The sequence below is a fragment of the Barbatula barbatula genome, assembly GCF_947034865.1.
Source record: "Barbatula barbatula genome assembly, chromosome: 14".
Taxonomy (NCBI): domain Eukaryota; kingdom Metazoa; phylum Chordata; class Actinopteri; order Cypriniformes; family Nemacheilidae; genus Barbatula; species Barbatula barbatula.
The window spans coordinates 3566210-3580148 of NC_136777.1; the positions used below are offsets into that span (position 1 = coordinate 3566210).

Genomic DNA, 13939 nt, shown 5'->3' on the forward strand with positions numbered 1-13939 from the left:
AGAGGTCTTTCTGTCAGTCATTGATCATTATTGCCTCTGCACTCTGAAATCTGGGATACAGGAAGTCAGTAAGGAGATACGGTCAATGTGATGGACACGATTATGGGCTCAGTTATCACCATATTTTATGTGATGCAAATGAGGGATAAACAAACAGTCAGGATAGTTCACCCAAAAATGAAAATTCTTACATCATTTACTCACCCCGATGTCTTTCTAAACCTGTATGACTTTCTTTCCTCGGCAGAATACAAAAGAAAATATAAGAGTGTGGCACGATAACAACCTGGCCCCATTGACTTCCATTGTATGGACACAACCATTTCTGAAAATATCGTATTTTTCAGCACCGCTCAAATTTTCGACATAAATGTAAACATTACATTTGCTTAAGCAAGGACTATGTCTCAGTTGAATCAGGATAGTAGCTTTTACAATAAAGCTGGTAAAAACTGTGCTAGAATAAATCCTGAGACAAAACAATAGCACTGATGTTTTAGGATATGTCATTGCAATTGTTTCGACAGCTCAAACTTTTTAGTCTGGGTCTAGGCTTAAGCCTTGTTTGTGAAAGCGGGCATAAGTTAGGTTAAACTGTCGTTAGTATCAGAAATGCCCTGAACTGGTTACCATACGTAAACATTCCTGTTTCTGAAATAAAGAGTCGTTTTTTCCAAGGTTAATGGTGGAAATGCCCTTCTCAGCGGCTTCCAGATGTGTCGTAAGAAAACAAGGGCTGCGAAATGTTACAAAATAACCTTCAAGAGAAGCTAGCGCACACTTATTAGTGTGTCTCTGCCTGTTCACATTTGACTGACTGTCAGTTCACAGGACCTGGGCTCACATATCTGTAAATGAGGAAATCCGTCCTCAGATAAACCGAACTGACTTCTGCTTTCATCGATCTCGCTTGGCTTCTCACTTAATCTTTTTGTTCCTCACACTGTTGTCCCCCCTCAGGTTACGCAGGTTGTATTGTAGTGGATTTACACAATGTTCTCTAAGGGGGTGATCTTTTTTACATATTTAGCTGTCATGTGTAGGAGTCGTATAAGAGTAGGGGAAATATGGTCATAATATAACATGATTGATCAATGCAGCGCACCATTAGACTTGAGCTGTTGATCTCTTCTTAGCTGACGGTCTGTTATGATGAACAAAAGTCTATTCTCCCACTTGTGTCTTGCTGACGTTTTTTGAACGCGGTGTTCAATAAACAAATCTTTGAGTCACTCACCTTCTGACTCACTCATTTACTGTCAGCGCTTTCATTGCCATCAGCATGCAGAGGCATTGCTAAACCATTGAAATGTTGGATCTTTGCGTTTTCAACCCCAAATTCCAACATCTGTTGGAATTTATGGGCCGTAGCATTGGAGGCTTGCCCTTATGTCGAATGTGGTCTTTCATTCTTGACCTGTTCCTCAAGAGTCCAACAACCAACGGATGCTGGTGTGCATTAAGTTCTTAATAAAAATAGAAAATAACCCTACCTTGTGTGAACATCTTTAATAGACTGAATTGTATAATGATAAATAATACCATAGATAATAGATGAAGAGTATATGTCCATTTTTTATCAATCAAACTACAGTTGGATTGTTTTGATTAAGTAATGATAACTCAAAAAATGTAGCTAGCTAACACAAAAAAATATAATTTAAGAATATTTCATAATATACTGATACTGGCTACTTCTATACAGACAGACAAAGACAGACCCACTGTACAGACCGATACTTAAGATGTTTTTGTGTTGACACTGGCGCAGTGTTTTCGCAGAGTGATGGTGTGTGTATACACGTGCACAAGGAGCGTAACAGGCCTTAAATGGTTGGGCTGGCTAAGATCACGCAGCGGAGAGACCCTCTTCCTGCCATGAGGTTAAAGACAGCCAACATAGCTTCCAACCTCGAGAGCCACAGCAAGAGCACGTACACAATCCTTCCTCTGATAAACTGATCTAATTGTAGCTACAGTGGAAAACAGCATATCTGTCTACATGGCTGCCCCTTCCTGTGTGTGGGCGCTGCAGTGTTTAGGGTGAACACGTGTGAAGATGTGTATGTGCATCGTTCAAGTAGGAAAAGAACTGCTGGAGAAAGGTCAACAGGCAGATGTCTTAGTTAGCAGGCTGGGCAGAGAAGCCGTTCTTAACAACCCAGCCCAGTTCTTGAAGACATGTTATGCAGGCATCAAACAAGGATATTGTACTCCATGCTTATGATGACTAAAGAAAGCACCCTGATGATAACTGTGCACATTCAATTGCTTATTTCTTAATGACATTTTAATTTTGCTCGCTAGAACTACAAGATATCTGTTAGTTTAAATCAAGCTGGGCAGCTCAAATAAATAATTATCAAAACTAATAAAAATACATACTAGTTTTTCAGACTTCACAGACATGCAAAAATGTAAGAGAACATTCCATATGTTCCTTTAATCAGCATTTCTAGATGTATTGTGGTCATTACAGTCCAATGTGTCTTGAATTTCAAAAGAATCCAACATCAGGAGTGACAAAGTCATCCAACAGCAATGATAAACTTTGTTACAAATTACATAAACAATATTAGATATATTACTGTTGTGTTACTTAAAGGTGAATATTAATTTGTTTTCTTTGCAATATTTGAGGTCTGAAAAAATACAGAGCATCCTTTCTGTTATTTTGACCTGTTTCTCCAGTTTTCATTTTCTGGATATAAATGCAAATAGAAAAAAAATATTATTTGGGAGAAATGTTGTTAGTAGTTCACAGAATGAAACAAAAATGAAAATTTTAATAATTTGTATACTTTTTTCGCGGCTGTATCTATCGCTTCTCCGTAAAGTCTTGGGCCACTTCTTAGAGTCCCAGTGAAAATAAAAAATGACAATGCCTATTTTTTCATGAAAAATTGCAGCTTTTAAAAATAGTATCTATTTTTACGCACTAACAATCTGTAGTAAATCAATGTTAAGCTGTGTCAAGAGTTGGGTTTAAAAATAAACTCAGTCAAATGGGATCTGGGGAAACCGGTCTAAAGCACATTTTGCTAATCATATATTCCTGGAGGAGGAAAGTTTAACTTGAGGAATCAGATGTTATTTACTTAACCATAAATGTTCAGAACAAGGTCCCTACACAGTGCGAGCGCTCACTCTGACTGGTCTTCAGGGTACAGCAAGTCTCAAACCATATACCACAGCGTGTTTGTGTGTTTCTTTGCAAATGTTTACATCACTATTTCTGTAAATATGACTATATCTATGCTTGCTTTTGGGTTGACTCTGACTTCTGAAAGTGTGTGCGGTATTTATAGTCATGACAGTTTCTCAGGCCAGATGGACATGACCGGTCAAGCCCCAACCTGGCCAGGCCTTAGTCCATATGATGCCCTGGGCTTTGGTCCCACCCTTTCTGGGAAACAACAGATTCTGATGTGACCGGTGAATGTATGGGTTCAAGCATGTGTGGGTGGGATTACTTAGCTTGGTGATCAAATTCTTCCCAGAAGTTCCCTCCTGTTGGAGACGTCCATTGGACTCCATTGGATAAAGAGGTAGGCGTTTCTTTTTGAAAAATAAGATAATAAAAGGTTAATAGGTGAGGTTAAGGTTGGTCTATGATAAGGGTAAAAATAACGAACATTTATAAAATATAATATTATTTTTCTTTCAATGAAACAAAAAGAAAGAAATAATCAAAATAAAATATATAAGCAAACTATACTGTAGGCTACTGTAGAAAGCATTAAAACAATAGAAGTCAAAGGTATGTCCTCACTTTGCTCAGTAAACATGTGTGCGTGTGTGTGTGTGTGTGTGTGTGCGCGAGCGTCTGTGTGTATGTTTGTGTGTGTGTGTGTGTGTGTGTGTGGATGCCTCAAGCAGGTATGTCAGGCATAATTCAGTGGTGTTAGGCAGAGTCAGCTACAGTCAGCTGTCCCACCAAAATACTATTTCCCTTAAATATCCTCGTAAAACCCCAACCTGCCAAAGATAGATGTAGACCGTTACAAGGGCTCCCATAAATCACAACATGACTCTGTTGAAACAAGCCTTTAACTCAGAGTTCCAAACAACTTCATACCTGAAACAAAAAACCCATGTGATCAAAACTTATTTTTCACTTTGATTACCCTCAACAGAACCAACCTGCCCAAGTATGCACCTCTTTAATGTCATGTCAAGAATATGGTTTTAGAATATTTGCTTTCCATTGCTGAGCCGCACTGATCTGTTTTCAGGGCAATGATCACCCTAAGCAAACACGCTCTGTTCCACGTCTCTGACAGAAGAGCTGTGCCTTAGGTGTTTTACTGCTCAGTAGGACCCTGTGACCTCCGACCTCAGCTGAGTCTGATCTAGTACAGCCTCAAGATCTACTGCCCCTTCCGGTCACACATTCCACAGGTTTAATACCTGTCGAACATTCTCAGAGGACAAAAAGAGAAAACAAGCGAAAGAAACAGAGAATGAAAACATTTATATAGAAATGACAGAAAAGACCCATAGAATCGCTGTCCTTCTGAAACCTTGTATATCCAAATTCACAGTTTTTCAGGATATGGAAAAAACGCTGTACTTTTAGATGATTAAATATTGTGTTGTCAAAGTTTTTATCACTTTTTAATACTTTTTAGTGGTTAGATATTTACAAACGATGACTAAGAACAATGATTTATGGCAAAGAAAATCACAAAATATGGAGATAGGTTTCAGAAGGACATCAGCGATGGATTGTAATACACTGTGATTCTTTGTTTTCCTTAAATTTCTAAAAACTGTATAATTAAATAATCAATATTTTGTGTTTGCGTTAAGTTGCTGTAATTTATAAAAGTTTGATTAGTTGAAATAATGGTAAAACGAAAACTTAAAACCACAAAATGTTATCCATACAAAAAAGTTAGTATTAAAAATTAGTATTAATACATTAAGTCCAGCCATGGACTTCCTGGTCTTTTCAGCAAATGTGTATGTGTATACTAAAAGTAAAAAGGCTGTTCAACACTAAAGGATAGACATACAGTCATAATTATTAAAGAATTATATAAATACTTAGTTTGGTTTTTAATCAGAAGAACTTCACACCCTTATCCAACTAACCAATCATATTCAGACTCCATTAGTTTTGATACCCCACAATCCCAGACTGCTATCCAGGTATTCCTGGGAAAAATCCACAAACCCCCAGGATTTTGGGAAACCATAGACAGCAAAGAACACTCTAAAACAAAAACAGATGATGTCACCGAAAGTAACCAGGCTGTGATGTAAATAGTAAATTTATACGTGCCTTGGTGACTTCAGATATTTATGCTTGCACGGCGTAATTTTTCTTCTTTCAGACACAGCTATTAAAGTAGCACTACGACTCTGTGCATGGCCAAGATGCTCTTCCTGTCGACAGTCATAGTGACATCCGTTGCTAATTTGATTATGATTGAAATAGATTTCCAGCAGTTGAACACATAAAACGTATTTCATCAAAGAACAGAATACAACAGAATGCGTCTTCAGAGCTGATGGTTTATATATCTGCCCTATAAAATTCATGTGACTGCTGCTTTAAACAACCAACCTAAAATAGATCAGACAATCCGAACATCAGTTTCTCAGTTTCCTTTGAAGCGTAATGCGAAACGAGGTCCATGGAAACATGACGTGATGAGCGTTAAAATCATGAAGATGACACTCTGCATTTTAGGCTTCTTAAAAACAGCTCTATTAATCAAATAAACACAGATAAAAACCAGTTACAAACATCTTTCCCACAGTCTGCCCTTTCAAGGAATAACGTACTGTATTACTCACCCTAAGCCCCAGACAAATATTTGATTACTAATACTAATAGCAAGTAATGTGACTGTTTCTTGCGCAATTCGTCCCATACCAACCTCATAAATAATCATTCTGTAAATCAAGCTTAAAAATCATGTGGATCGGAGGATATATTATTCAGAAAATACAGCACTTGTTAATAAAAAACCTTAAATACAAATTTCATGTGCTTCTTAATGACTATGCATCACCGTGAACTGTATTAAACGAAACAATAAAGTACTTTGTACACTTGTTCTCAGCAGCAACATCAAGCAGCACCGCAGTTCATAACCAGAGAAACTGGTACAATCAAGCCATCTGATTCTCAGCGTGATGCCCAACAGTCTGATGGGAAGAAAAGAGATTTTCAATAAGGGTTCATTCAAGAGCCACTACAGGATCAGAACGGTCAAATCAGCATCAATCGAACATCAAGTGCATGAGGGAGAATTATTCAGGCCTGAGATATCTATAGCAGGATCTGCTAACCTCATTCAAAGTTCATTAACGTAAAACAATTCAGGAGATAAAAAGACAAGAGGCCTCGTCCATGTGATGCAACAAAGAAACTCATTTATAACAGTTAGTTAATATAGAGGAGATTATGGAAGGAAGGAAACGGGGAGGACGGAATGTGTTAGTCTAGAGAACATGAATGCAACATTTAAAAAAAAGAAATTTTTGTTTGGTTGTATTCCAGAATTTAAAAAGAATTTTTTTTTATTATTAATATTTATATTTATAATATATAATGGAAGGGGTGTAATGATATGCTCAGCTCACGATTCAACACACAAAACTAGGTTCACGATTGTGATTGCATCATGATATTTGAAAAAAAACTAAAATAAGAAACTGACACAAATGACGAATTGTTTGCCGACATTTGTTTTTGTTAAGGCAGTGGTTCTCCAACTTTTTCTATGTAAGCCCCCCTTTGTATAGAGTGCATCGCTTTGTGCCCCACCCCAAAAACAGACTTATATCTTAAAAATGTTATTAAACTAGAAACAATTTCCGTTATATACGTCTGTTGTTACACCCTATAAAATAGCATAAGAGAGACTTTTTCCTGTCACTTCATATGACACATTTACAATATATTTGTCAACTACCCATGTATATTTCAGATGTAATTGCTGTTAAGATACTTAAACTTGGAAAACCGTTTTAACAATCTCACCCCTTCAAAGAATACAGGAACCAGGCTGGCCTTAAAGGGACTTGGTCAAACTATATTGACGTCGATTTTAAGTCAAATCTCAAGTGCGCTTAGGCAGTGAGTGTTTGTGTGGCTGCCTAAGAAGAGCGTTCCAAATCGTCCACTTGTGAGGATCCTGTTAAGATGCTGCCTTAGAAGGTACAGCAGGCAGTAGACAGCAAGACAGCTCACCAGGGGTTGAAACCCAGCCAAAAACGTTCATATTTTGTTTACTGTTCCCCACAGTGCCAGACTAGTGTAATCTTTCACCATGAGAGTTCACACGAACAAGATCACTAGATCTGAGAGTCAGACATGAGAGTAAACATTGCCCTCGAACAGACACCCAAAATAAAGACATCATTTTACATACAGAGATCTCCTCCTGAGAGTCCAAGGCTGGTTTCTTTATGCACACGTTTGTGTTAGGGCCTCTATTTGAAGCTGTTTTGAAGCGCCGCAGAGGAGTGTTTAAAGACCGCCACAAATGGAATGTACAGCAATGGAATGAACTCACATTTGAAGGAAAACAGCGATTGGAAGTTTTCGCTTTAGATTTTTGTGCATGAATGCACGGTCACACATTGATCAACGCGTATCCTTTAGCATTCCATGAAACAATGGGAGAGAAACGAGGAGACTGGAAAACCTTATATACGATTCATGAGCTATTCCTTGACCCAAACACTTTACTGTTTTCCCAGCTGTCCCAAACTAAAGCACAGTAAATCTCTTATCCCAGCATTTTACTCACCCCCCTCTTACTCGTATATTGTTCTCTAACTTGACTCCTTCTAGGCAAATAAATGAAGAGTTTGGTACACTTCAGTATAGCTATATATACAATCACATGAAATTGCAAGTCAGTCATTGTTCTCTCACTGATTAAGCCAAGGTTATGGCAAACCAAACTGGGCCATGTGAACAAACAGATTGCATTTACATTAGGTGCGCTAGTGGCTCAGAAAAAAAACACTTTGGCTTTAATAATCCAGCGATATGCCTGAGCACCATTTAAGTTAATATGGCATTCAACCTCATGAAAGGGACAGGGTCCTGACCTGCACCTCTTAGCAACCACTTTTGTTGAGTGCATTGGGGAAATTTTGTTTAAAACTTGTTCTTTCGTTGACCAACTTGGGAATAAAAACAGAATTTAACTACTATAAGGCTAGATATCGCTTTTAGTTCATTTTACAATTGAAATTGAGGGACAGTTAAACTTAAACTATTGTAAATCATTGCCAAGGTGTAAAAATGCTGATTTCCAGACAGAAGAACAGACTGATGAAACTGTCACGAACGTGGTAGTGGAAGAACCCAAGCGCAGGCAGCAGGGATGAAGGGGTTAACAAATAGACTTTAATAATCAAACAGGAACAAAACAAACACCCTCGATGGGGAAAACACTATTAAACAAGAAACCAACTGAAAACTAAACAAGACTAGCAAACACTCAATAGAATTATTAGGAAACACGAACACTCCAACAGGGCAGGATACATGAATACGTACAAGCAAGGGATCATGTACAACCAACGAGCACAAGACAATAGACAAGAGGGTATTATATAGGGAGACTAACAAAGGGGATAACGATGGGCAGGTGTGGGTAATGCGACACAGGAGGAGAGCTATACTAGAAACGAGAGGGGCAGGGCCAAATGACGAGACAGGAGAGAACGCATATTATGTCCTGATTGACCATAATATGTACCTCTCCACATAAAACACGTGGGTCTGTCATGATTCTGCCCCTAGACCAGAAAATCAAGACAAGAGCAGGCAGAATCATGACAGAAACGACATACTGCGCCTCAAAACCACACAGGCCATAAGAGCTGGATTCAAGTCTACTTCACTCCTACACAAATGCATACCCCCACATAATATCACACTCGCACAACATATTAAGATGGAAACCAAGTTGTAATACAGTGTGAATACCATGCACAGAAATGAGCTCTAACAGAGGAAACCAAATCTAAGCTCACTCATCTCTCCCACCTGCAAAAACACAGTCAACACTGACCTCTAATGGTTACATCATAAAACAGCTCCATTCATCTGCCTCCAGTGCCATTTAGATCAATTATTCCCAGGCCCTCTTGCATTGTAACTCATGTTGCTCCATTGATAAACCCATCTCAAAACGACAGTTCCCAGTAATGGATTTGAATAAACCCTGAATAAAGTTTGACTAAAATTTGTATTAGCTTTATGCAACTCACCATTTTAGGTTGACAGCTGCTAAGCTTACTACTTACTTATTATGTTTCTATGATCTGACAGTATGCATTATACAACAACAAATATTACTTCTGACAGCCTCATCCAACAAACAATAATTTATTTAAATAAGAGGAAGCTACTTACAGCAATAGTAAGAATCGTGTGTTAGTACGATCTGTTTGCATTGTGCATATTTTTGGGAAACAGTAGAGTTAGTAGCCTCAATGGTTTCCCTTTAAAGATAACAGACCTTGTTATGTAGCTGCAAGAACCTTATGTCTTATCTTTGCAAAAAGAAAATTTTTAATTACGTTTCATTTTAAATTTAAGTTTTCCTGACCTAACCGCTGGAAACGATGACGAAACCTGATGATTTTCGGCAGCAAGGTCAAAGGTCGCGTGCTAAACGTGAGGTCAAAGCTTGGAACGCAAATGTAGTCAGGGCTCTGAGTAAAAAGCTATGTAATGACAACAAAACGATGAAAAGGACCCTACTGAAGCAAGGAGAGAGCGTCAATGCTTGTTACATGTAGAGCAGTGTACTTCTGTCATTGACAAAATGATACTGAACTCTACACCTAGCCGTGACACAATACATACATCATTACGTTAGTTATGAGGAAAACACGTGACTTACGCCCTCTCCTAAAAACCCAAAGGGTGTGTTCGTCTACAAGTTGCATTGCGCGGACCAATCAGGGCATGACGTCAAAACACAGCGAGAACGATTAGTCTCTCGGTAGGCTACATACATCATTTGTGAACAGAAACTGAGGTTTTAACATAATTGTCTGTATACTTTTGTAAATATTAGACATATATCTATTAGACCTCATTTAATGAAAGGGAAAGTGACCTATTTGTCAGTTATGGTGATCCGTTCCCGAAATGTGACCTCTGCATTTAACCCATCCAGAAAGTAGTGAACACACGTACACCCGGAGCAGTGGGCGGCTATCACTGCAGCGACCTGGGAGCAAGTAGGGGTCAGGTGTCTTGCTCAAGGGAACATCAGTCGTTAACCGACGGCCCTGAGGATCTAACCAATAGGCCCCGACTGCCACATATTCATATTAATGAATACGAAGGGAAGGTAATGACTTAAAGGTAATGAAATAATCACAGTTTTACACCCATATTGGAGAGAAATTATTTTTTGCCGTTTAACATTATTAGACTGTGAGGAAACTGGCTCTGACTTCCATGCCTGGTGGAACACATGAATCATACTCATGAGAGCTGGTGGTCGGGGACCAAGAAAAGTTCAACCTATAAGAACCTATGTCAATTTAAGATATGTAAACCTTTAGACATGGCTTGCCTTTCACGATGTTACACAATGGGTGTGTGATTATATTAAATGCAGGCTTATATATACGCTTAAATTTGGACGTCCAGGGACTAGGAGAAAAGATGTGGAATTCACGCCCAGGTGACGTCAACGACGTCCGTTCAACTTTCATTTAGGAACTATTTTTCAACCGTGACGGGACGTGTCGGACTGACGTCTTTTCTACGATCATTAAACGTCCAAATGTTTGCTGGCTCTTTTCTTTTCTTTTCGGATGGCGCCACCCTGCGGTTGGCAAAAGGTAAGACAGTCAAACCTGACAGTCTACAGCTGTGTTTAAAACAATGAAGATGTCAAATCCTTTCCCGAGGTTTCGACACACTTAGTACTTTTGTATTTGTCTTTTGTGTGTGTATAAACCACATATTCCACATTATTATTATAAGTAGTATAATTAAAAGCTTTTTTCTGTATTCTTGAACACATTTACCCCGCCTTCCCTTCATGTTATTCCACCTTTTAATTTTTTATATATATTTAACGCATATATGTTATGGTTTATTTAGTGTCTGTTAGTAACTATTAACATATTTAAAACAACGAAAGTCTAGAGAGCAAAATGTTTAATGTGAAAAAAACAAATGTCGAGGAAAATTACACAGGTTGATTTTACCCCAAAATGCCATACATAAAATTATATAATTGTTAAGTATTGTTCACTGACAACGATTGAAATATGTATATTTTTAAGAATATCACTTCTCTGTATTTAAGGAAAGTCTATGTCGTTTGTAATATGGCTGGAGTTGAAAGAATGTAAGAAATTAGAAATTGCTTTCAGTTTGGTTTTATTAATCGTGGTTTTGATGGTGACCTTAGAATATACACTGAAATACACACCAATTTGTTTCATTGTATTTTTAAAATTTGAAGATATTTAGCAGTAATTGCTGGCCCATATAATGTACAGTATATACAAAAGATAAATGTAAGAGAAAGACATTCTATTCATTCTGTGACGAGATCTTTCAAACTGATCATTTCATGAGGTCCAGGATTTAATTCCTTCTGTTCATTTATCAATGAAAAACAGCATACAGCCAGTCAGGAAAAAACTATTAAATTATATCAAAGTTGAAATCGTACAATTTACAAGAGGAAACAATTATAAAATGCGTATACAGTTCACTTTAGAAATACACATTTACAGCACTGTTACTTAATTCATTACTTCATAAATGTGGAGGGAAAAATGCTGGCCGCAAAAAGCTATCGGGCAAAAACGGATGCAAGAGGGCACCGGAGGACGTCAGTGGCACAGCTGAATGAAAGATAACGTTCCCGGTGTTGAACGGAGGGTGGAGAGATGTGGATCCACAGGTTGTGCTAATGGACAGAGAGTTTGTCCCGGGTTGCAGGGAGCCCTCAGCACCCGGGTTTTGCTTTTTCCACTTGGTTCTTCGGTTCTGGAACCAAATCTTGACTTGTGTTTCGGTCAGGCTCAAAGAAAGTGCGAGGTTCAGTCTTTCACACACGGATAAATAACGCGTTACGCGGAACTTGTTCTCAAGAGCCACCAGCTGTTCGTACGTGAACGCGGTTCTGGCGCGCCGCGGCTTCGCGCAGCTGTGATCGGACCTACGCCGTCGCTGGCGTGCCAGATCATCCGATGCTGGATTGGCTTTGTCCTCGCATGCCTCATTGGGATCTTCAGCAGAAGAAAATCCCGATTTTATGCTCATGAGAGCGGTCACGGATTCAGTGTCTGGATCTGGAGGATGTAGTCTGACACATGTTTGATGCTCTTCAGCTGAATGATCACCTGTCAATGAGGAAAAGCGTCAGTTTTGTCAGTTCTTGCATTTATAATTATAACCAAAGTGTTTGTAAATGGGCTGGGAAATGTACTGTCTAATATACTGACAGTGGATGTTTACGGTTGCCAAGCAACATAGCAAATTAACACACTAATACAAAATGTTACTGCTTGGTTTCAAAATATTTCGAATCAATCATTTTCGAAACATGTACGATCTATCCGTTTTAAAAAGTACTTTATCAAGTTCTGAGATGGCTTGGGTACCAGCTCTAAAATTCCTGACAATGACATGAACTTTACACTCTTGTATAAGAACACGGAAAGGTTGTGTGCGTCTGAATGTGTTTGGAGATGTGGATTTAAAGGAGAGACTGGCGCGGAATGGGCCATAATCCCTCAACAATTTCTAAATTACAAATCGCCTCAAATGTCATGTTGCGGAAAGAAATCCTAGTAAATCCAGCCATGGCACGCTAATGGAGTTTCATATTTGTCGGTAGATCGATAAATGTCATCTATTTAAAGGGAAGTTTTAATCGAACGATATTTGGGATCAGACATGGCAGGGGTTTGAAGTTTGGAGCTGCAAGCTGCTGGAGGGAGATATGCAGTATCCAGTAATGGGATATCGATCAAAGTGAGCGCAGTCATTCTCAATGGGACGATTTAAACAATTATCTGCCCTGACTGTCCCAATGGCAATCACTTACTCAGCCGCCGCTGCTTAAAGAAAACGCAGTCTTGGAAACGAGGGAAAGGTCAAATTCTATCATCTAATGACACAATGTGCCACAATGGACCTGTTTGGAAGGGATCTTTTCCTCTGCACCATCAACAGAAAATAGTACGCACTACATAGCTCAATGCTGGCTAATGCAAAAGTGTGAACAATACATGTATATAGACGTATATGTATTTTGCGGTAATATTGGTGTTTTGCACATTTTCTCACCCGTGTTTTTGTAGAGGGAAAGAGATTCTCCGTGTCCAAGAGTTTCTTTGCTCTCGCGCTGCGTATCCAAACTTCCACATTCTATGTTTTCCAAAGGTGATGTCCGTGTTTTCGCCAGCACTTCGTTTGTCTTTCTACTTGTAAACTTTTTGGGATCCAGTATGTCAATGATCGAAAAGGAAATCCTATGACCTGCCGTCGTCTTTCTTTCTGACTCTTGATATTCAATCATTTTCCAAGATTTATAAATTCCAGAGGTGTTTCTGATATCGTATTTCTGTATCTCTTGTTACGCAGACATCAAGTGGAAGCAGCTGCTCGTCAGATGCGATGCGGTCAGATGTCAGTGGATGAAGGTGTGATGGTGCGCTTTAACCCGGTCCGTTAAAGGAGACGCGCGAACACGAGCGTTTAACGGGATCCCTTTCGATTGGCTGAGAGGGTTCGGTACTTAAACCTGCGCTCATTTCAATCAATACAAATGGGCAAGTTCCCATGCTGACAAGTGACATGACTCAAGAGCATTGTTTCATCTCAATCTTAGCATGCACTCATAAAATAGATGTTATGTAAAGCCCCTTGCTGTGATTTGGGTTCTTAAAAACTTTTAGGAAGAAGAAATGCATAGAT

At 38.8% G+C, this 13939-nt stretch overlaps 1 protein-coding gene across 1 annotated transcript; it reads right to left on the minus strand.

The window, feature by feature from the left end:
* Window positions 1-11371: 11371 nt before the first annotated feature.
* Window positions 11372-13654, minus strand: nkx1.2la (NK1 transcription factor related 2-like,a). The gene is made up of 2 exons (XM_079473775.1): window positions 13310-13654; window positions 11372-12360 (listed from the first exon to the last, which is right to left on the minus strand). The coding sequence occupies exons 1-2, from the start codon at window positions 13539-13541 to the stop codon at window positions 11771-11773; spliced, it is 822 nt and encodes a 273-aa protein (XP_079329901.1). The 5' UTR covers window positions 13542-13654; the 3' UTR covers window positions 11372-11770.
* Window positions 13655-13939: the final 285 nt, after the last annotated feature.